The following is a 22,054-nucleotide window of genomic DNA, read 5'->3' as shown; positions in this document are numbered from 1 at the left end:
ACATCATCATTTGCCAAGACCAAGCGATAAAACTTCCAAGCAAATACAGCCGAGCCCAGACAACAAAAAATACCATGTGGGCTCAAGAAAGATTACACCACAATGTTAAAAAATATACTCCTATTGAAAAAGACAAAAGAAGAATCCTTCATTCAAAGGTTGGAAACTGGAACAAGCTTTAAGTACAGCATACACGGATAATTTACACAAACATTTGACTCTGAGAGAGATAAGAGGCAAGGGAACACCGGGAACAAACAACAATAACAGGAGAAGAAAAATGGGGAGATGATGTCCTTGTCCCTTTAAAAAAAGGTAGAGATTCAAGATGATGATGACTCGAAAGGTTAAAAAACTTGATCCCCTTTTAAGCCCTGCTCTTGAAAGGAATGGCTCTGATCACAATCTGGTGGTACACTGCAGCAAGAGCAGCTCCAATGAAGGGTCCAACCCAGAAGATCCACTGAAAACCAGAGACAAATAGTTATTATCTAGCTAAGAGTATGAATGGACACTGACTGGTAATTACCAAAAAAAAAAAAAAAAGAAGAATAGACACTGATAACATGCAGGCATAATCATTATATCTTACGTGATCATCCCATCCAAGGTCTCTGTTGTAGATGATGGCTGCACCAAGACTTCTTGCAGGGTTGATGCTTGTGCCAGTAATGGGGATAGTAGCCAAGTGAACCAAGAAAACTGCAAATCCAATTGGAAGAGGAGCCAAAATCTGGAACATAAAAGAGAGATTAGTAAAGGGTGTCCAAAATTGTTTGATTTCGATCAACTTTACTCAATGATCTTTTGCCAACACGTTTGATTATCAGAATCTAGCAATAGAACAAGACACCATAATGAAGCAACCAAGTACAGAATTGATCATGGTTAGAACAGTCCCATCTTTGGGATTAAGTCGCGTGTTCCAAAACTCCAAGCTCTGATTTTCAAGTCCACGTACAAAATCTCTCTTAAACAGTCCAAGCCAATGATGGATGGATGGATGCTCTAGACCTTTAGAATCCAAATGACAAGAGGTGTATCTTTCCAAGTAGGGGCAAGAAAATAAACAAATAGTGGTAGTCTAGGCGCTACTGCAATTTAAAATATTTAGCTTAATAAACGAGATAAACACTTGTTGTTGATAAGTAAAAAGAGATGCTGGAGCGAAGCCAAGAAATGAATACGAGTGAAGGCAACTAAAACAACATTTTAACTGCACGAACCAAAAGGAAAGTGCTAGTCTTATGGCAAATGGAAGCCACAAAATGATTCGGCAAGCATTAGCATTTCGTAAATTGGCAAAATGATGGATCAACATAGACCACTTCTTTTGTGGGTTCCACGTGACAAAACAACAAAAGCAGAAAAGCAAATGCATCATGAGAAACACTTCACATGCAAGCATGTGTTGCATCACTTTGCTGGCTGGAGCCAAAAGTTAAAAACTACCCATCCCTACTCCCAAGGAACCACAAGGGTTAATTACAATACAGAGGGAAGGAAGAAAAAGCCATCAGGTACTGGGCCTACTGGCATGTTAGGCATTCTTAAGAGCCAGTTGCACAAAGAAAACTACTCGCATATATAGTAACCGATTCAGTTAAAATTTGAGTCACAAAAGGGAATGGCAAACTATCACTACCACTTTAGTGCATCACAAAGGGTTAGCAGGCAAAACAGGGAAGCATTAAATGAAATGTAAGTCTAGACGGCAGGTTTAAGAGCACATACAGGAACATGTGAGTCTCTGGCATTTCTCTTGGCATCAGTGGCAGAGAAAACAGTGTAAACAAGGACGAAGGTCCCAACAATCTCAGCACCAAGGCCGTCTCCTTTGGTGTAGCCATGTTGTACATAGTTGACCCCACCCTTTGATCTCTCATATGGTCCCTTCTCAAATCCCTTGACAATACCAGCACCACAGATGGCTCCCAAGCACTGCATGACTATGTAGAACACAGCCCTTGTCAAGGAGAGCTTCCTTGCTAGGAACAGTCCAAAAGTCACCGCTGGGTTAATGTGTCCTCCTGTTTCAGCAAACAACGAAAGAATTAGCAGACACTACAAGAGAGAGAGAGAGAGAGAGACTGGTACAGATCCACATCAAAACATCAGAAAAAAAAGAAGGGAGAACTTGCAGCTTCAAGAAGATTGTGAAAAATATCCCAGAATGATCCAATTGTAGAACAACATATCGAGGGGATAAAAGAACAAGTTTTCCATCCGCCGTTATATAACACAGGTGTAACATTTCTTGAAAAGAAAACCCAAGATCATACCTTTTTCCTAGAAAAATTCAGTGAAACCAGTGTACACGAAAAATAGTTGACCGGTAGCATTTTCTGATAAGAAAATCCAAAACTATACCTTGTTCCTACAATAAAATGACTAAAAACTGGTGCATACCCCAAAAAATAGCTCAGTCAAGTACCATAAACAAATAGGTAGACAAGTAGTTATGAGATCCACTAAAGAATCTGGTAAAAAACAGAGGCAGAATAGGCAGTGCCGTGCATGAAGCAACTGATAATAGAAGGTAAACATGGCACCCCTAGCAAAATGGTAACTTGCTCTAAAATTATGCAGAGTAGAATCTACTATACAGTAGTGCACATGTTTAAGGAGAGGAAAAGGCAACAAAAAGAAGGAAAAAAAGCCCAGGAATCATCTGTGAGGAATCTACTAGACAAAGCAAAACAAATTAAAAAGCAGATGGAAAATGAAGAGAAAGAGTAGTGCTGAGACAAACCTGAGATACCAGCAGTGCAGTAGACAAGTGCAAAGATCATACCACCAAAAGCCCAGGCGATCCCCTGAATACCAACAGAAGCACACTTGTTTGGCGTGCTTCTGTTAACCCCCATAATAGTCAAGATAGTGATGTACAAGAACAGCAGGGTGGCCATGAACTCAGCGATACCAGCCCTGTAGAAGGACCATGAGCTCAATTCCCCTGGCTCGAAGAGGGGTGCTGGTGGTGGCTCCTTGTAGTCCTTGTCTGTTTGAGCTGCTGTCCCCAGTGGTTGCCTCTCTGTGAACTTGTTCGCTCCAAGCTTAACATCCTCTTCCTTGCCCTCTGCCATTTCTCTTCTTGATTTTCTTCTACACACTCAACTGAGCACCCACTGCTTTTTTACTCTCTCTTCTTTTGGACAGTACTGGAGGAGGAGAGGCAGTCAGGTTGTGAAGCTTTGGATAGGGTGTGAGCTATTTTATACTACTTAGAAGTCACATAATTAAAAAAAAAAAAATGAAGTATAAGAATGTTCATTTTATTTTACTTTAGCTCGGTATGCTAATTATTATGCAGGCTAAATTTCATTAACACCCTTAAAGTTTGCCCTAATTATATTCGACTTTTGTTCGAGTTTGAATTTGTACGAAAAATAAACACTTTAGAAATAATTGAACTTCAGATCGAGCTTGATATTGTATAAAAATAAACAGTTTAGGAAGAATTAATCAAACTCCGAGTCGAATATCCAATAAATGTTGCTGTCATCAAGAATTATTTTCGTAAAATGCATTTGTTTTGGTAAGTGTTGCATTTTGTTTGGATTGGCCTTTATTTCCCCAAATATATTTGCTTACATCATCATTACAATTTTCAATACACTTTTTTACCTTCCCAATTACCTTTTTATCTTACATATATCACATCATAAAAAGTGTTACAGTAAAAATATCTTAAATAACTTACAATCCAAACAAACCATTATTATAAAGAGAAGATAAAATTGATAAAATTGTAATTTTAGGAAAAGTGAGTGAGTAAGGAAGGTTGGCGCGGTCATTATGACAAAGTCTTGGATGTTAGTGTGTAATTTAGCAACACTTGTTTTGAACTAATTGTTTGTTAGTAAAGCATTACACTGCGCTGAGTCAGTGTATTAGAGTAATGGAATTAAGGGGGGGAAAAAAAAAAGGGTGTGTGAGGACTGAGGAGGGTTCTGGAAATGGCAGAGGGATGTTGACAGGCTTTTGAATGGAATTATTTTGTTGTGCTTATCTGCTGCAGAGCGTCACCATGGTTTGTCCTAGACATACATGCTTCTGATTAGCTGGTCTGGGGCCGTTTGATTCACCTAATCAGATGGATTAGAACAAATGTGGGCAGCTAGGCAACTGTATTGTGGAGGTAAAGTCTAAGAAGGGTGATGGAATCATGTAAATATTTTAAGTAATCCACATCACTTTTTTTTTTTTTTTTAATTTGGGTCACCTCTAATGCGTCGTTTCTTTGTATTTGATTATTAAGTGGCTGATCATCAGGCAACCTCCAGAATGATGTAGTGGGCACTATTTAGAAATTCATTGTCCCAATTCCTAATTAAACAAGGGTTCCAAATTTCATCATTTTCTAGGAGTTTCATTCATGCTCGGACTTTGGGTCATTATTAAGGTCAAAAGAAAATAATCAGCAAAGAGTAAGAAGGTAAATTCATACGAATATATAGTGCATCAATCCGTCTGATTTAATAATTGTTCAATTCCTATCAATCTCCTACGATTCCAATTGTGCCTCTGCCTTAAATTATATTAGAGTAAAGTAATATAGATAAGATCGCGATGGAAAAAAAAAAAAGTACTAGTAAAAGGGAGGGGGAAGAAGGGAGGATTAAGCAACTAATTAATTAGGGTCAAAGTTACGAGCATCCTCTTTCTTTTATTTATTTAATTAAAGAGAAAAAATAACAACCACAAATTAATAGAAGCATGCAGCACAGGTGTAATAAGATGCACACGAAGCTGATCGATAGACGGACCGAAAAAAAGAGCCGTTTATGTGCGCGACCGTTGCAGAAAGTGACAGGCTTTGAATTTACATGTGCGGAAGGCCCACGGCCAACGGGTGAGATTATATTGAATGAACCCAAACGCAGAGATTAGACTATGGTCCAAATCACATCGCACTGACACCAACCCCGGCCGGTTGGCCCACTTTTCCCCGAGTTGTTAGCCACTCCACCAATGAGAGAAGAGAGAATAAAGGGTCAGAGGTGGAAAAGGAAAAGGAAACTCGTGATCTTCAGATTTTGGCACTTCCGCTTGATAAATGAATGAATGATCTGGTCGGGTCAATTTGTGCCCAGCTTTGAAACGGGTACTTCGCAATTACTTCGGCCTCGTTTGGAAAACAAGTTTTTTATCAAATTTATCTGTTATAAATTTTTTAAAAATTTTAGTTATAATAATCTCAAAAAATTTCTCAAAATTTTTAAACAATACACTTCAAAATGTTTCAAAAAAAAACACACACACACTTCAAAAATTTTTTTAAAAACTTCTGCAGTAAACTACAGTAAAGTTTTAGATAAACATCCAAAAAACTCACATGCCAAACAGGTTATTCATTTCATGCTAGAGTCGGCACAATAAAATAAAGAAAGGAAATAGCTTGAATTACAGCGGAAAAAAAAAAAAATTCTTTGATCCAATTCAAATTTCAAGTGCTATTGCCCCTCCCAAAGTTTGAATGTTTGATTTCTTAAGGCTAGTGGAATGAAATATTTCCTACATCATCGATTTAAATCTTTTTGAACCAAAAAAAAAAAGAAGAAAATCATTACACTAACACCTAACGATGCAAGCGAGTTAATATGAATAGAATTTACAAAGAAAACTCTTAAAGAACAAATAATGTTTCATTATATGACGTAAATCTATATAACTTTTATCACCTTCTATACTACGTAATTTGCTAATGCTCGTCAGTTTCGATGCATACAACGGCACCCCTTGAGAAAACTACAAATTTTATTGCGTCGGTACAGATACATATGACTGACTACTCTTTGAATTTTATTGCGTCGTGCATCATCATTCGTTTAAATCAGCGAATTTCCTTGTCATGATTAAGAGAGCAGCCAACATTGGGCAAAATCATCACCCGCTTCACTATTTCGACATTTGTCGTTAAGTATACTGTACAAGAAAGATTGATGAGCCAGCAGTAATAGCGGCAATGGTTATTCATTCCCGTGGCCCAAGAGTTCTCCTCTCATTCTACAAGGAGAAGGAGGGATTTGATGAAAGTGAAAACAATAATTTCACGGCTACATAGCTTTCATTACCATTGCCGATCGATCTAAAGTTTAAGCATAGAGCCATAATTTAATAAAAGCGTCCTCATTGCATAATTTCTCTATTTATTCTTCTTCCGATAATAACTATTTGAAGCATAGAGGTGTCAAGATTCATTCAGAGGTACTGAATTCAAATTTTTTTTCATTTTTCTTGATGTTTAAATCCCACTTTTGTAGTGCTACAAATTTAAATAATAAAAAAAGAATTATAGGAAAAATTTGTATATGGACCATATAAGTAGAAAAAACATTGGGAAGAAATAATGGGATTAGGACAAATATCGCAGTGTAGCTTATCTTTCTTCTTTCTTTCTTTTTTTTTTTTTTTCCCCCATGGTATCTGAAGAAACAGGGGCAGCCAAGGCAATCATGCCATCACGCCGGACAACTCGCCAGTCATAATGATGCAATTCTCAATTGGCCTCTATGTTTAGCCATTGTCCAAAATTTGTCACGTGCTTCTTTCAGGCCCACGCCTGCTGCTTTACTTCTCCTCCTCGGTGTGTTTCATAAATGATGAAAAAGACCTTCATAAATTTGTCAACTATTGATTCCTCGTAAATTATTTGCTACAAATTTTTGGATTGTAGTTCTTCAAATGTTTTATGTTTTGCTATTTACACAGTTGGAAGAAAAAAGTTTGATTTAGTATTAGTATCAAATTTAGCTTTCGGAGATTATGGTAAAGGTTGAGGTCGAATGCAACTTTGCATAAATTTATAAAACATGTATCACCAAATACATACTCTTATTTTAACATAAAAGTGATATTCACATAATTTTTTATACACTAATAGTGTATATATTTTCATTTTTAAGATGTCTACTGATTAATTTAAATTTAAATTTAAAATATAAAATTTTCATATGCATCATATATCTAACCATAATAATGATACGTAAGACTTACTCAAGAATTAAATCCTCTGAAAGAAAAGTTTATAGCCCACGAACTATCTATCAAAGGAGAAAGAAAGAGAAAAATAAGAAAATGTGACACTTATGCCCAGTCTGGGAGACGAGATTAGAGCAGAAAAGAAAAGAAGGGAAGAGAAATGTAGACATTTCTCACTTTTGAAAGTTTTAGTAAATTAGAAATAAAAAGAATCCGACTGATTTAGGAGGAGAAAGAGATCCGCTACAATTAAAAAAAAAAAAACTTAACTCATAAATTCTCAAATAACATTAAAATCTCTTCTCTTCTTTTTTTTCATCATTTATTTTCGCTCGTAACTTAACCTTTCTCTCCTTTTCTTTTCTATCCTCAACCCCCAAGCTAGCTAATTTAGAGCTGTGTAGAATAATCAATAATCCTAGGCACAGCCAAAAGCTACATCACCTAACATTTTGCGGAATTTGTCATTCTTAATGCTCATAAATTCCACTTACAATATTCAAAAACCTCACGTCAACCGCCCCAACCTCGATAGGCTGTCCACGTGGAAGCAGCTCAACTCTCTCTGATGAATGATTGTACCATCGTCAGCATGTAGCCGACTGGAGGCTGGAGGCAGCCGACCATCCCAGACACCACCATTTCCCGTTTGGAAAAAATGTCATTCAACTGGGAAATTCAATTTTATTATGGCCACCAAGACGAAGACGTAGACGTGGACGTAGAATAGGATCGGCAAGATCCCCAAAGGAAAGATGCATACTAGTTTACATGCCAAAAATGTGTGCATTATTTGGAAGATCAGCCTGAGATGTTGTGTGGTGGTGATAAGAGATTAGGAACAGCTTTTTTTTGTTGTCACACTACTATTAATTATCTGGCGGGGCACTTATGGTCTAATAAATTACTCATTCCGTCCCACTTTGATAGTCTGTTTATTCGTACACACAGTTTAAGAGAAAATAGTTAATTTTATTGAAAAAGTAAATTTAGATTGCTATTTTCCTAAAATACCCTCACATTAAATATGGTACAATTTTATGGGAACTTGAATTGATGGTAAAAAAAAAATCAACTCTCATTAAATGGAATAGGTTTATAGTAACAACTACGTACATTGAATAAGGATATTTTAGAAAAATTAATTATAATTTGGGACAAATAACAAAGGAATACAGGACTATCAAAGTGGGACGGAGGGAGCACTAATAATCACTCGGGGGCACAATCAGGGTTTGCGTTGAAGTCGGTGAGTTTTTTGAGTCAACTTCACTTATTTATTTGGACTAACAGCCACATGTCATTGATCATCCCTATTCCTAAGCATTGGACACCTATTTAAAAGGATTAGAGAATTATAATTATGAACAAAGACGATGAGTTTGACAATTCAATTTGTCCCTCAAACTTTATCTCAGAGAGTAACTGATAGATTTCGAGTCTAAGCTATCAAGGATTGTCTACACCGCTCATTAATCCTCTTTAATCTAGAAGATTTACTTCAATTAAAACCTGATATCCCCTTTAGTGAGGAACACTGGAGTGTCCTTCAGACATCCCCATTTGGCAATGTTTCTAAACGTGCAAATTGCAATTCCTTCCTATCCATATAGAAAGCAGCTGCACTGCCATGATTCACAATTTTCTGTTAATTCCAACCCTTTACCAAACATATAAAGGCCCTGCTTAAAAGGTGAATTTTTTAAAAGTTTATCTAAAATTTTACTGTAATTTACTGTAAAAGCTTTTAAAAATTTTTTTGAAATGTGTAAATTTTTAAATATTTTGAAATGTACGGTTTAAAAACTTTAAGTAATTTTTTGATATTACTGTAACTAAAATTTTCAAAAAACTTGTAGCAGATAAACTTGACAAAAAACTTGGGTTCCAATTTAGTATTCAGGACCAGTTTTCAGTAGCTGCAACAGGCTTTATGGGCAATAATAGTTACAATAGCACTCTTATAAAATAAGAGGGAAGGGAAATGGAATGATGGATGAGGATCCATCTCAAAACCCAAACTTGATTTCATCAAACAGCGCCTCAATCCACTGCTTTGTGGACCCATCGGACTAGCAATAAATTACAGATAGATTACAACATTTCGCATCAAGCACAAGCAATTCTTGGAAAAAAAAAAAAATTAAAGAGAGGGTTTCAACGAAAACAGTAGGGCACTAGGGCTGCTTGATAATGCACAAAACTAGCCATTACAACATAATTACATTTTCTAAAGTGTGAATCATTCCTTGTTAGATTCAAGGCCGACATGCGGGCAGACCCTTTCGGGTTCTCCTTTTGTCCACAGAATCTTTAGATCGCCTCTCATTTTTCCCAGTGCTATAAAGGTTCCTGCACCGGTCATCAAATTTTGTATTCAGAAAATCATTAAACACGTGCGCACGGACGCGCCCGCACACACACACACACACACAGAGTTTGCAAAGATTCCCATGATAGATTACCAAGAGTAAATGGGACGATGTAAAGAAGAGCAGGTTGGCCATGGCCATCCATCAGGTTCAACGCCACATATGTAATAAGGAGACCTACAATGTATTAAAGAAACTGTTTCATCTACTGATACGAGTAATAAGCAACACATCAGAGGAAAGACAAGTGTGCCAAAAATTTGAAGTACCAAGATATATCAAAAACACTTGTATTAGGGGGGGGGGGGGGGAAATCTTGACATCCTAGTGGTTACCTAGTCCGTAAGCAAACATTGCCCATAAAAAATAACCAGCTCGAAGATTCTTCTTTGCAAGACAATCATATCTGCAATGTACACCAAGTTTTCCCAAATGAACCAAGTGACAAACAACACAGGCCTCATAAAGAAAATTTTCATTTGTTACAGCAATTGAATACCATGTACCCGCTATAAGTCAGCGAAAAGGGAAACAAAAGGACATTACATATGCCAGTGATTAGATGGTATGATCGTTGCTTCAGTTGTTAAACTAACCCAAGATATATTTTATGACTGAAAATCTATCCTCATGATTTTATGGAGCCAAGCAATTTACCCAGATCATGAAAATTTTCAACTTTTCCTTGCCACAAGACAATAATAAAGTTCCAAAGAATACTGAGCAACTGTACCATAAAGCTAGAAATTTTTTTTTTTTGGTCAAAAGTACTACAGATCTCTATGCATAGCGGATCCGCAGATAATACAAAGCTAAACAAATCAAACCTGAGCGAAAATGCTATCAGCAGCCCAGGTAAAAGGATGTCACCAAAGCCTATGATGCTAAAACCACCCCAAGGATCAAACAAGCGTGGAATTTTCAGTAGCATTGGAATACCATCCTCTCCACTTCTATCACCTCGAGCAACCTAAAAACCCATAAATTATTCATTTGAAAGCGAACCTTTTTGCCAAATAAATTACTGAATTCTAGAATATTCACTGTCTATTAAAAAAAATTACCCACCACAATCATCACGCTTTCATGGAACAGCGACTTTGAAACAAAGACCCAGAATATGTCGTACAAGAAGGCACAACTAAGAAGAACTGTGCCCACCTGAAAGATAGTACAGATTCCTAATTACATGGAAGAAATATGTGCTATAAAGCATATCTTTTATTCAAAAAAAAAATCCTTTTTTCTTATAAATAGCAGCAGATAAAAAGTAAACCTTAACCACTTCATGTCTCGTAGCCTCATTGGAGGAAAATTAGATTGAACCAGTAAAATAGTTGGTGCTGAGTGAGTAATTTGACCACCAGGAGCAACACAATGCAGTGGTTAGCCAGACTTTAAGTAGCTAAGTTTTACTAAAATTGTTTCTCTATCCCTGCTCCCTACACTAGGTTTCAGCTCAAACTCAGACATTGTACTGGAGCATTTATTTTCTGGAAAAATCCTTCTCTGGACATTTCAGAGCAAGGTGAAACTAGACAGGCTCTCTTATGTAAACAGTGATCCAGAGAGTTTCATCTTTTGGTCTAACTCCATAATGTTCTTTATTGCACCATATAATTTTGCCAACTTCAAGTCCGGTTTTCAAACTGGTCCACTGTGGTAGAATAGGGTTTAAGTTACTTCTCATTACATCATCCCTGTTGATGATTGTAAATATTAGGAAATATTTGATTATAGTATCATATGATTATAGTATCATATATTAATTAGGTAATAGATTGATTTAGATTAGCATGATTTTAGGATCTAAATTAGGTTACACTTGTGTATATATATTTATATATTGTGTAGTCCAAATATATGAAGAAGAGTATTTTCTCTCCCTTTTTCTTAGTTTACATGGTATCAGATCTTCAGGTTCTGTTATTAGTTTGTCTTTTGACGTGACTCTATTGAGTCACTTTTAGGTCTTCCTTGTGTGAATCTCTGTTATCAGTTTGTCTTTTAACGTGACCCTATTGAGTCACTTTTAGGTTTTTCTTGTGTGAATTATAATGGCAGATATGAAAGGTAGTAGTAGAGAGATGAAAACAGTAATTTTTGATGTTATTCCTACAACATAAAAAATTACTGAACACAAATTGAGTGAAAAAAATTTTTTGGATTGGAGTAAAACTATTCGGATATATCTGCGCAGCATCAATAGAGATGATCATTTCACTGATGACCCACCCGTTGATGGGGAAGAAAAGAAGGTTTGGCCAAGGGAAGATGCAAAACTATTTTTCAAGTGGAGAGAACAAAGCATATCGAAATTGATTGCCATTTTGTTCGTGAAAAAAAATCTAACAGAACTTGATCTCAACCAGTCATGTGAGAACTGGAGAACAGTTAGCTGATATTTTCACTAAGCCTCTAAATGATCCAAGAATTGATTACATTTGTGGCAAGATGGGCATGATTAACATCTATGCTCCATCTTGAGGGGGAGTGTTGAAGATATGTGATCTGATATTATAGAAAGATTTGATATTGTAAATATTAGGAAAGATTTGATTATAGTATCATATGATTATAGTATCATATATTAATTAGGTATCATATGATTATAGTATCATTTTTTATTAGGTAGTAGATTGATTTAGATTAGCATGATTTTAGGAACTAAATTAGGTTACACTTGTGTATATATATTTGTATATTGTGTAGTCCAAATATATGAAGAAGAGTACTTTCTCTCCCTTTTTCTTAGTTTACAATCCCTACAACGCGAATATCCTATTAAATACATTTTCAGCCAGAATGAACATGGCCAGCTAACATGCAAAATCCAACATCCACCTGCTACAAGGAGCTAAATGCCCTTGTCATACGCATAAGAAGCCAGTTAGACAAGCACAAAGAGTTTAACATTCAAACTCTTTGGATAAGCAACATAAAATTCCCTGCCATTCAGAGCTGTCTTCTGAATGCTAAAGTTAACTATATGTTTGTAGTTCTTAATATTTCCTTACAAAAAAGTAAAAGCTAATGAAGGAATAATATTTCACTCCTAACCAATCTTCCATTTTATAAAGAATCACAGACTTCAAATGCCCTAACACGAGCCTTGATATATTAAAATTTCACAAGCTTGAACACTAGAAAAAAGATTCTCAGAATTAATATAGGAGGGTATAGATTAATTCTCTGGCTGATACTTTAGGATCAAAATCCACAAGAATTGGTTCTGAGCCGAGCATGTGCAAATAGCGGAGTGAACAGATACAAGACATTGGGAATATAATGCCCTTTGATTCATTTCTTTCTTATCCTCCTATCATCTTCCACAGCAAAACTTGTTCTACCTACCAATACTTTTTGTGGAACACCCAAACAGTGACACATGTTGGGAAATAAGAAACATGTATGTAAGCATACTTGTTCAAAGTTCAGTAAATCTCATTATTCAACATTGAAGCATCATAGAATGAGCAGAACAAAAAACAATAAAACTTAAAGGTACGCCAAACTGCTGGTGTTATTACCTTGAGATTAGGGACTCGCACAATCTGAATAACTGTTATTATCAGTGCAATCCCCTGACGCAAAAGAACAGGAATCATATTTCAAAAGATCAAGCTGCATTAAATCTAAATATCTTAGGTCCTCAGGCGCAACTTATACATAAAGCATCCGGTTCAGATTAAGTGACATTAAGATAGATCTATGAGAGCAAAAATCAAAATCAGTATACCAACCACAACAAAGGGTATAGAGGCAGGATTTTTAAGACTTGAGAACATAATGATAATAATTATACTTAAATATATTTTGTGAGCTCACTGGTAGAACAGGATGCAGCAAACCCTAATTCACGAAGATGGCATGAGTAACCATATTTAACCTAGAGGGGGGAGGGGGAGAGGGTAGGAATTGTAAACACAATGAGCAGTGGTAAAATGCTCAAAGACAAGATCTTAGGCTTGACACAGGTGTACCATCCACAAGCACTTGGGAAATTTCATTCAAGAGAAGAAAAGGACAGTTATTTTCTGGTCTCACCCTCCCCTTCATTTACCTCTCTCTCTTAAATATGGCTCCACTGTCACTCTTAACATTGTCACTGACTCACTCAGAACAGAATGAAGGTTCACTTACTGACCCAATAATTTATTTATGCTCAGTAAGCACCATGTACACTAGCTAAACAACACAAGGAAACATGACAAAAGCAACTATGCTTACAAGAATATCTTGGCCTATCCAGCCAAAAGAGGCATTTCTGTACACAGCCCAAATAACAGCAAAAGCTATGCAGAATGGAGATACAGCCAAAGTAAGGTAAGAGACAGCTCCAAAGAAAGGCACTTTAATGAATGACTCTCCCGTATGTTTGAACCACCTGAAAAATTTACAAATTCCAAAGCTTCAATTGATTGCAAAAATCTAACCTAAACTTTTGTTGCATCATGAACTGAATAAAATTTGCCAAATATTATGCTTAAGTACTTAAGTACAACTTCCAGCATTTAAGTATAGGACCATCAAACTAAAATTCAAATAGAAGTCCAGCCAATCATATTGACTGTTCTACAGAACACTACTATCAGCAGCAGATCATCGTGATAAGAAATTCAACTAGGCAAATATTTCAACAGAAAACCAAAGAGCATATATAAATCATTACAACTTCCAAAACAATTAGAAGTAGCCATCTACAGTATAAATCTCTTTTTTACCTTACACTTCAAGTGACATATGTAGCCTTAATAGAGTACATAATGAACTCTTAAGAGTTTCTATTCTGACGCAAATATAATTTCAGGATGGATTTAGTCCAAACCTTGCTGTTTCTCCTTGAAGCTTAAATGTAGGTTGTTGAGAAGAATTATAAGGCCATATAGACAGGGTACCTTTTGTGCAAGAAGCTAAAATGGGTGTGTGGGAATTTAATTACCCTAGAGTGCTCTCTTCTACTTTTCCTTTCTAAACCCCTCTCTAACAGACTAACACCACCACAAGTACTCTTGTTCTTCCAAATAGAAAATTCATAGTGGCTTCTTCTATATTATTTTAAGATTAATTTCCGCCAGACAATTAACCCCAGAAAAAGATTCAACACAAATCGTGAGCTCTTTACACCAACATAGCACCTCTGAGTTGGAGGTGACAAGTAAATGAAGAGCTGAATAGCAAGTGCAAAAAGAAGGAAAAGAAAAGGGGAAAAAAAAAAGAAGAAAAAGAAGCTAAGAAAGAAATGTACCTAGATAACAAAGCAACCAAGCAAGTTTGCAAGCCCTGCAAATTAAAATACAAGCCAACACACTAGAAATTAAAATTACTATAAAGAGCTTCATTGAACGGGAACAAAGAAGGATATAAACAGGCAGACTTAGAAGGCAAAATTTAGATAAAAAAGTACGTATGTTTAGATTCCCAGTGATGCAGATTTGCAAGTATAGCATTTAAAAGTGGTTATTATTTATTGTAGCAACTTTATAATATCCCAGGGCAAACATACTGAGACATGTTTCCAACTTTATAGTGCATGCTGAATGTCAAAAGAAAGAGTGCAAATCCCTACAAAACCAGTGCAACGGGAAATAACAACGGCTCCAGAAATCAGGGGGGGTTGTCAGTGAACAAAAAAAATGGACCATTGTCTACACATCAGAAATAATTTATAAGAGAGAAATATCTATATATATTGATGAGACATAATTTATATGAGACAAATATCTATATTTATTGATGAATTGAAACATATAAGGCTTGCATTTCAAAGGGAAAATCACACCTCTACACCACCAATGCAAAAAAGAACCACCAAGAGATCAAGGAACCAGGATGACATTAGCTTGTACAGTAAAATCAAGAAGCATGAAGCAATGACTACAAAGAAGACTGCCGATGCAGTGCTTATATCCACCACATTGCTTACACCAAGACCTTTTGGGCTTGTAACTTCGTCTGATGCATCCTAGAAGAAGAAGATAAGATTTGTTTTGAACACAGGCTGTGAACTAAAAAACAAAGCTGCATGAACAACCAAAACCCAATAAAATAAAAAAACTCATATTCAACCTTTAACAACTGGTCCTGTTCAACAGCCACTTCTCTAGCACTCCAAGCAGACCAATAAGAGGCACATAAGATCGTACCAACTGCCATTAGCCACAAAAACACTTCTGCTATGTCAACTACTGGTCTTCGTGGAGAGTACAGCTGCACAGAAACTAGAGAAAGATACAAATGCCATCAAGAAGGGAATTTATAGAAATATATCTGGAATAGGATAAAAAACAATTGGAAGTAATAGCATAAATACTAATGATGGACACATTAGTTCAACAACAAAGTAATGCTAAACTTAGTCAAACTGTCTGAAGTCTTAAACTAGCATACTAGTTTAATCTGCACCAAATTTTAGTTTGTTTATTTCTTAAGCATCTGCAAGAATCAGAAAATGCATTGCAGCTTTCTTCCCTTACTTTTCACATGCACAAAAAGCACATATAGTCATCAATCATCAGTTAAAAGGTTTCTTGTAGACATGATTGCTTTTTGGCAATTGATCCTTGAAGAAATCAAAGGCTTTATGCTATAGCTCACAGTTGTTTATCCACGGCAAATAAAAAGAATGCAAGGTACAGCAAAATTTCAAGCCATGGGAAGACAATTGCTATGCTAAATTGCTTAAGTATAATAATAATAGCACCAAAAAAAAAGAAAAAAAGAAAAAGACGATGTTCTGTCATCTTAATAGCGCAGAAGTTAGGTGCTTAGAATTTCTTTCAAAGCAGCATAAGACTAACAAGAATATTCTATTATTTAAGTTGCACATCTTCATGAGGAGGGAAGCTTGCCTGATGAACTATTTGACAGCATCTTCTCCAAGCTTGCACCAGCATCTTGCGGAAGCATCACGGCTGGAATCTTTATGTCCAGATCAGTTTCATTAGGCTCACAGACCATCTTGTAGAGTTCTGCAAAGGTTATGAGTCCCATATGACACAGGAAGTGTTACAGAAAACAGTAATATAAAATGAACAGCATCTTGATTATTCATAGATCAGATAACCAGAACGGTCCTTTCATTGAAGACATCGATGGCAGAGCAAAGGTCATACCAAACAAAACAGCAAGGTGACACTAAAAAAAGAACTGAACCACAGATGATCAAGGAACATCACAAGGCAACAAGAAAATAGAAAATAGATTTAGCTCAGCACCTTTTTCAGCCACCCATGCCAAAATATGGGCATCAAATACATTAAGTAAGATATCATTACCTTTTTGATTATTGATAATAAGGACAGCTGAAGCACCAGCAGCCTCTGCAATATTAGCCTTAGTTGTAAATTTACACTTTCCACGATCTACCATGATGACATCTCCAGCAAGCTAATACAAACAACAAAAGTCTGCTTTTAGCATGGAGGTACTAAACACTAATAGGGATATTTAAAACAGTAGTGAACACAGACCTTGTTAATTGAAGGACTACAACAATCCCTAGGGTTTGAACGAGTAAGGTGAGTTTGTTGTGCATTTTTCTCCTTTGAAACAATTGTAGTGCCAAACCTAGCACCAACACCAACAAACTCCGCGTTCTCTATGCCATCAACCCAAGTCTGAATTTTTACCTATCGGATGCAGCAATAACATTAATGACGAGTAATGTTAACAGATAGGATTGAATATATACCAAATGACAGAAATTCATCTCGTCTACCAAATGATAGGCAGCCAACTGAAGCTTTCAGCTCCAATAACAGTAACACTACAACCGACAAATGCCAAATTCAAAGTAGGCTACCTCAAGTGGTACTATGCCATGAAATTTCATTTGCCATGCCCCATTATACTAGGGCAAAGAATTCAATAGTTATCACGAAGTAAAGCTCAAGATTTTTTTCATGTTCTTAATTGTCACGAAGTAAAGCTCGAGATTTTTTCATGTTCTTAACTTTTTCTTTTCCGTCAGTTCTTAATTTTCGAGTTGGGTGAAGGCTGGGGTGCGAAATGCAACCTGATTCAGAAGAGTAGAAGCTGCTTTTAGCGATCATTAAAACGCCCAAAACCAAAATGCACTGAAGTTCATCATGAAACCTCATCATATACTACACAATAAAATCCAAACACAATTAGAAGCATTAAAAATCTAATCTTTAACAAGAAAAGTCCAATTGACCTCAACCCACTCCAACCATCCCAAAATTCAACACATAAAACAGGTGGGAAAGCTAAGAGGTTAGATTCGTTTCGGAATCCAGTTCCTTAACACATAATCACCACAACTCCGTCACAGCATCATTTAAAACAAAAATGAGAAAAGGAAGTGGCGAGACCATATAAATAAAATCAAGCAACTGACTGAAAATTTTAGTAGTAGAACATGAAAAAAAGAATAACTACAATCCTGTTTAGAAGTCACAGAAAATCTTAAAAGGGTCGAGGAGAAGTAGAGGAGTAGATGAAGTACCAAAACGAAATCATTCTCGCAACCGGGCTTTTTAGGGGCTAAATCGTCTTCATGAACTATGTCACCGGCCGTCACTTCAGCTGGACTACGGAAGACCACCACTACAATTGCATACACGCAGATTAAACTGCAAATTCTGTCAAAACCCATGAGATATGCAGAAGCTTTGATGCTATTTTTCTTCATTTTTTTATGTATTTAGTTCGATGCATCACAGCCTCTGAAGTCTGAGCTGAACTATATCAATCATTTAATGCATAGAGATAGAGGGTCCAAAAGCAGATCCCTTTTCGATAAAAAAATTTGGTCTGTTTTTATCTCTCTTTTAAAATCTTTTTGGGATCGGTTATAAGTATAACTTGAGAATGTGACGAGTAAAGTTGGGAAAAATCAAGGGATGAAATAAAAAATTCAAATACTTAAAGCAGTTGCTGTGGAAAGTGGGCGTCATCGGTCGGGGACTTGTGAGAAGTGGAGGTCTTCACAAATGTCAACCAATCTGGTGAAGGTGAGAACTGAAAACGTACGCGCACCAGTTTTTTATGCTGTAAGTTGTCACCTTAAAAGCGTGTAAATCTCTCCGTTTTTCAGGTGTTTAGGCATTTATTTAGAAAAATTCGTACTATTTCACCAATACTCGGTCACACCTAAAGTACTTGTGACCCGATTACTATGACATCGATGACTGACAATTTGGGTGCAACACATTGATGTTATACCTTTTCACCAATTGAGGCAAATCACCAAAGTCTAATTACAAAAAAAAAATTTACGAATTATGATGCCTTCTTGGAGCGCTAGAGGGCATGAAAAGGGGTTGCAATTCTCTAAAATTGTCAGAGCAATTGTAAAACATATATAGTTAATGGTCCAAACTTTGCTTTGATGTGAAACAAATGGATTGATTCGATGAGTAACAAAATCCGCTATATTCTCTAAGATTTTGTCTTAATTTCTACGTTTGTTGTACCATTCATTACATCTGTTAGGATTGGATTGGGAATAAACGGGCAGAACTTAATAAGGCGATCTTCATTTACTTTTCGTTTTTGTTTGAACCAAAATCAGCAACCTTCGTTTTTGTTAGCTAAATCTTGAGATTAAAGAAGGAATTTCCTTATTGCTCTTCGTTCTGTTAGAGTTGGTATCTGATTCATGTGGCTTCTTGAAAGATAAATTTGGCAACATATGGTAGCGTTTGTAAAGCAAATAATGGAGTTCCTCGCTTTCTTATTGTAGTATCTGGTGTTTGCCGGACTGAAATTCTTGGAGAACCGTTTTAGTGCGTCTGGTTATAAAATCCAAAGTAACTTGCATGAGGGCCAGAATAGAAAGAGCATCGAGTCAATGATGATCGATGACAATGAGGGCTTAGGATAGCAGTGATGAAGATTGAAGACCATGGGGATTGATCGACACAGCATAGCACTTTTCCTTCAACCAGGACCCTTCTGACTAACGTTGTCCGTAAACATTAACTAACAGGGTAATTGCAGACATCATAGAATGAGTTATATTGTCAGGAATAGGGATGTAATCCAACATCGAACTATTCGCGAGCAACTCGGTCAAAAGCTCCTCGATAATTATTCAAGCCGAATTCGAGTCCAAACTCCATTTCTGCTGCTCAAGCTCGAGTTCGATCAATACATCTCTACTGTTGAGTCAAGCTGAAGTACAGCGATACTCGCGCTCGACTCAACTCGATTACACCCCTAATTAGGAACAAGGCTAACTAGGATGCACACCATTACACTAGACTTTTTTGTAACACTAAGAAGGAACAGAGTTCAAACCTGACGTGTTTGCATTCAGATCATTTCCAAGAAAATAAGCCCTTTATGTGTAAATGTAAAGGAGTAGACAAACAAATTTTCGCAAAACTGCAATTGATGAGCAGTCATTTGATGGAAGAAAAATAGTGCTTTAACCATTCCAGTACTAGATTATGCGATGCAATTCGAAAGTCTTGGTGCTCAGGTTTCTCTAATAACATAGAACAGGGAAATGGCTATGCTGCTTCGAGTTAGAAAGAAGGGGAACTTTAACTGGACAAGAACACCAAATTCAGGGAAAAAATACAGAAAAAGAAATTCAGAGTGGATGTCTGTTTAAACATAGATGAATATATCATTAGCTTAAGGATATGAATGCCATCCCTTTGTCGAAGGATCAAAGGAAATATCACATCAACAGGTCAGAGAAATCGATACACATCCTACTTATTCTTTTGACAACTATTTCAGCACAAGATGGCCTCTTTTAACTTCTCCACATCTAAATGATGCAAGTCCTCCATCAGCATTATTAGTATCATAATGCATGCTGCAGCTTATGGTGTTACCAACAAAGCACTCTGACAGGGCATGGCTTCTCCCAGGAACTCCAATAGCTCCACCATCCATCCTTGCTGCATTATTCTGCTGAGCTGGATCTTTAGCACTTTGGCTTGTGATAGTGAAACCATTATTTTGCCAATGATTAAGTGGCACTGGTAAACCAGAAACCATGATTGATGTTTGACTGTTTTGATAGTCCAACAAACCCATGCCTTTTGAAGTAATCTGAGCTAAACTTCCAAATTGTTCATCTGGCTGGATCCCAAAGAGGTAGCCATAATTATTTGCATCGGTCACGGGATTTTCCTTTTCTGCATTTTGAGCAACATTTACTGGAGATCCAGATTCATTGTGATTACGTAAAGAAGAATCAATACTCAGGCTCTCAGTTTGAGGTTTTGGCAAGACACTAGGCAATGTCACATAAGAGGAAGAACCCATTTGATCAGACTCTTCAACTAAATGTACTGAATTGTTTCTAGGTAAACTTAGTGTTTCTCTCTTGTCCATCCTATTGGAATGAAGTGCTGCCTTTTCAAGATTTGTTCTCTCTGAATTAGCTATAGAAGATTTGCTTGATTCAAATCCCAGATTGTCTTTCTTAGACCCTTTTCTCAACCTACCATCAGAACTTTGAATTCTTTTGCATGATTTCTTTCCAGCCTGATGCATTGCTCCATCAGACTTCTTCAAACAACTGTTGCTTCTCGGTCTTGAAACCTGCTTCACAGCCACCAACTTTGTCATCTGTTTCTTCATTTGCACAAACATCTTCTCTCTTGCAACTTTGAGATCCTTTAATAGGGACTCACTGAAGATTTTGAGGTCATTCAATAGCACAGGCTCTCGGTCTTGGATGTGGTTCCTGACCTTCGTATTTCTCCTTTTCCCAGAGTTTCTTTTGGATTTAAAATCAACAGCAGTTTTCTCCATTCCTGGTTCACAATGCTTTTTAGTAACTTCAGCTGCTCGAAAAGGGACACTCTTTGTGGCATCTTCCTGATAGTTTTCTCGAGAACTTGGGGTATCAATAGCGTCATCATCCTGGGACAAACTCGAACTTGGAACAAGTTTATGCTTCTTTTGAACTGGTTCATCACCTAAACTTGATTTAGAGTCATCAGTTGAGGAATCAACCTCATCATCTTTCCTCCTATACTCCCATCGCTGCTGGAACTTTTGGTCCAGATCCATATTAAAGCACGGTTGTGATTACCTTCATGTTCTGAAATCAGAGGATAGTGATCAGACCTCAATTGACACTACATAAAGGCTCAACATCCGGAAGAACCAGCGTACGTGTAAATAAACTACACCTCCGCCTAATTGATTCTACCAGCTGCTGAAGTAGAGAGGTTTTGGACAAGGAGATAACTCAGATTCAAATTAATTGCCAAAGTTAAACCTGAAAATATGGTAGACCATCCTCACGGCGAGCTAAGTTCTCACATTTCGCATCTGATTCGAGCACATTCAGCAATTCTTGGTCTCTCTCCTATTTCTACCTTACACAAAATACAAGTAGTCTGCGTTGAAGATACTAATCTACAGGTCAACAAAATAATTGCTTCAGTATAAGAAGAAATATAGGCAACAAGGATCAATATTACAGCAACAAATGACACAAAAAAGGAAAAAAAAGAACAGGATAGAGCAGAAATAAAATGGTTGAAAAACTTAGACAAACTAGAAAGATCCAGCATCAGATAGTTGCTAGATAGACAGGGATTCAGGATTGAATCCTTCAACTTAGCAATGTCAGTACCGTTTCAGTATTACTACTTTACCAGTTGATTCTTCCTCCGGAACATATAATCAGAAGAATTTGGATGGTAAACCCAAAGTGTTTGCATGCAAAAGGATCATTGCACAATCAAGTCACTTGGCAG

The 22,054-nt window shown here is 36.7% G+C and overlaps 3 protein-coding genes across 4 annotated transcripts; all 3 read right to left on the bottom strand.

Annotated features, from left to right (window-relative positions):
- Positions 1 to 123: 123 nt before the first annotated feature.
- Positions 124 to 3,277, bottom strand: LOC113703517 (aquaporin PIP1-3). The gene is made up of 4 exons (XM_027224913.2): positions 2,753 to 3,277; positions 1,735 to 2,030; positions 593 to 733; positions 124 to 463 (listed from the first exon to the last, which is right to left on the bottom strand). Exons 1-4 carry the CDS (start codon positions 3,084 to 3,086, stop codon positions 368 to 370), a joined length of 867 nt encoding a protein of 288 aa, XP_027080714.1. The 5' UTR covers positions 3,087 to 3,277; the 3' UTR covers positions 124 to 367.
- Positions 3,278 to 9,010: 5,733 nt separating this feature from the next.
- Positions 9,011 to 18,156, bottom strand: LOC140013629 (signal peptide peptidase-like 2). 2 transcript variants are annotated; one of them, XM_072063042.1, is made up of 14 exons: positions 17,827 to 18,156; positions 16,829 to 16,987; positions 16,634 to 16,745; positions 16,208 to 16,327; positions 15,426 to 15,577; positions 15,139 to 15,321; positions 14,605 to 14,639; positions 13,587 to 13,743; positions 12,887 to 12,940; positions 10,425 to 10,517; positions 10,184 to 10,326; positions 9,692 to 9,762; positions 9,450 to 9,533; positions 9,011 to 9,336 (listed from the first exon to the last, which is right to left on the bottom strand). In XM_072063042.1, the coding sequence occupies exons 1-14, from the start codon at positions 18,010 to 18,012 to the stop codon at positions 9,227 to 9,229; spliced, it is 1,659 nt and encodes a 552-aa protein (XP_071919143.1). In that variant the 5' UTR covers positions 18,013 to 18,156; the 3' UTR covers positions 9,011 to 9,226. The 2 variants fall into 2 exon arrangements, with proteins under 2 accessions (XP_071919143.1, XP_071919144.1); XM_072063043.1 differs by lacking the exon at positions 15,139 to 15,321.
- A 1,828-nt stretch (positions 18,157 to 19,984) lies between these two features.
- On the bottom strand, positions 19,985 to 21,706 carry LOC140013902 (uncharacterized). Its single transcript, XM_072064140.1, has 2 exons — positions 21,571 to 21,706; positions 19,985 to 21,390 (listed from the first exon to the last, which is right to left on the bottom strand). The coding sequence occupies exon 2, from the start codon at positions 21,357 to 21,359 to the stop codon at positions 20,064 to 20,066; it is 1,296 nt and encodes a 431-aa protein (XP_071920241.1). The 5' UTR covers positions 21,360 to 21,390; positions 21,571 to 21,706; the 3' UTR covers positions 19,985 to 20,063.
- Positions 21,707 to 22,054: the final 348 nt, after the last annotated feature.

The sequence above is a fragment of the Coffea arabica genome, chromosome 8c, assembly GCF_036785885.1.
Source record: "Coffea arabica cultivar ET-39 chromosome 8c, Coffea Arabica ET-39 HiFi, whole genome shotgun sequence".
NCBI classification, from domain to species: Eukaryota; Viridiplantae; Streptophyta; class Magnoliopsida; order Gentianales; family Rubiaceae; genus Coffea; species Coffea arabica.
This window is presented reverse-complemented; position numbering and strand designations above follow the sequence as displayed.

Coding starts and splice junctions, on each gene's coding strand:
- LOC113703517 (XM_027224913.2), bottom strand. CDS start 3,086: ATGGCAGAGGGCAAGGAAGAGGATGTTAAGCTTGGAGCGAACAAGTTC. Junction 734..1,734: donor CCAGAGACTCACATGTTCCT/GTATGTGCTCTT, acceptor TTTATGTTCCAG/ATTTTGGCTCCTCTTCCAAT. Junction 464..592: donor ACCTTGGATGGGATGATCAC/GTAAGATATAAT, acceptor TCTGGTTTTCAG/TGGATCTTCTGGGTTGGACC.
- LOC140013902 (XM_072064140.1), bottom strand. CDS start 21,359: ATGGATCTGGACCAAAAGTTCCAGCAGCGATGGGAGTATAGGAGGAAA.
- LOC140013629 (XM_072063042.1), bottom strand. CDS start 18,012: ATGAAGAAAAATAGCATCAAAGCTTCTGCATATCTCATGGGTTTTGAC. Junction 16,328..16,633: donor TATTATCAATAATCAAAAAG/GTAATGATATCT, acceptor TAACCTTTGCAG/AACTCTACAAGATGGTCTGT. Junction 9,534..9,691: donor AATGTTTGCTTACGGACTAG/GTAACCACTAGG, acceptor AATACATTGTAG/GTCTCCTTATTACATATGTG.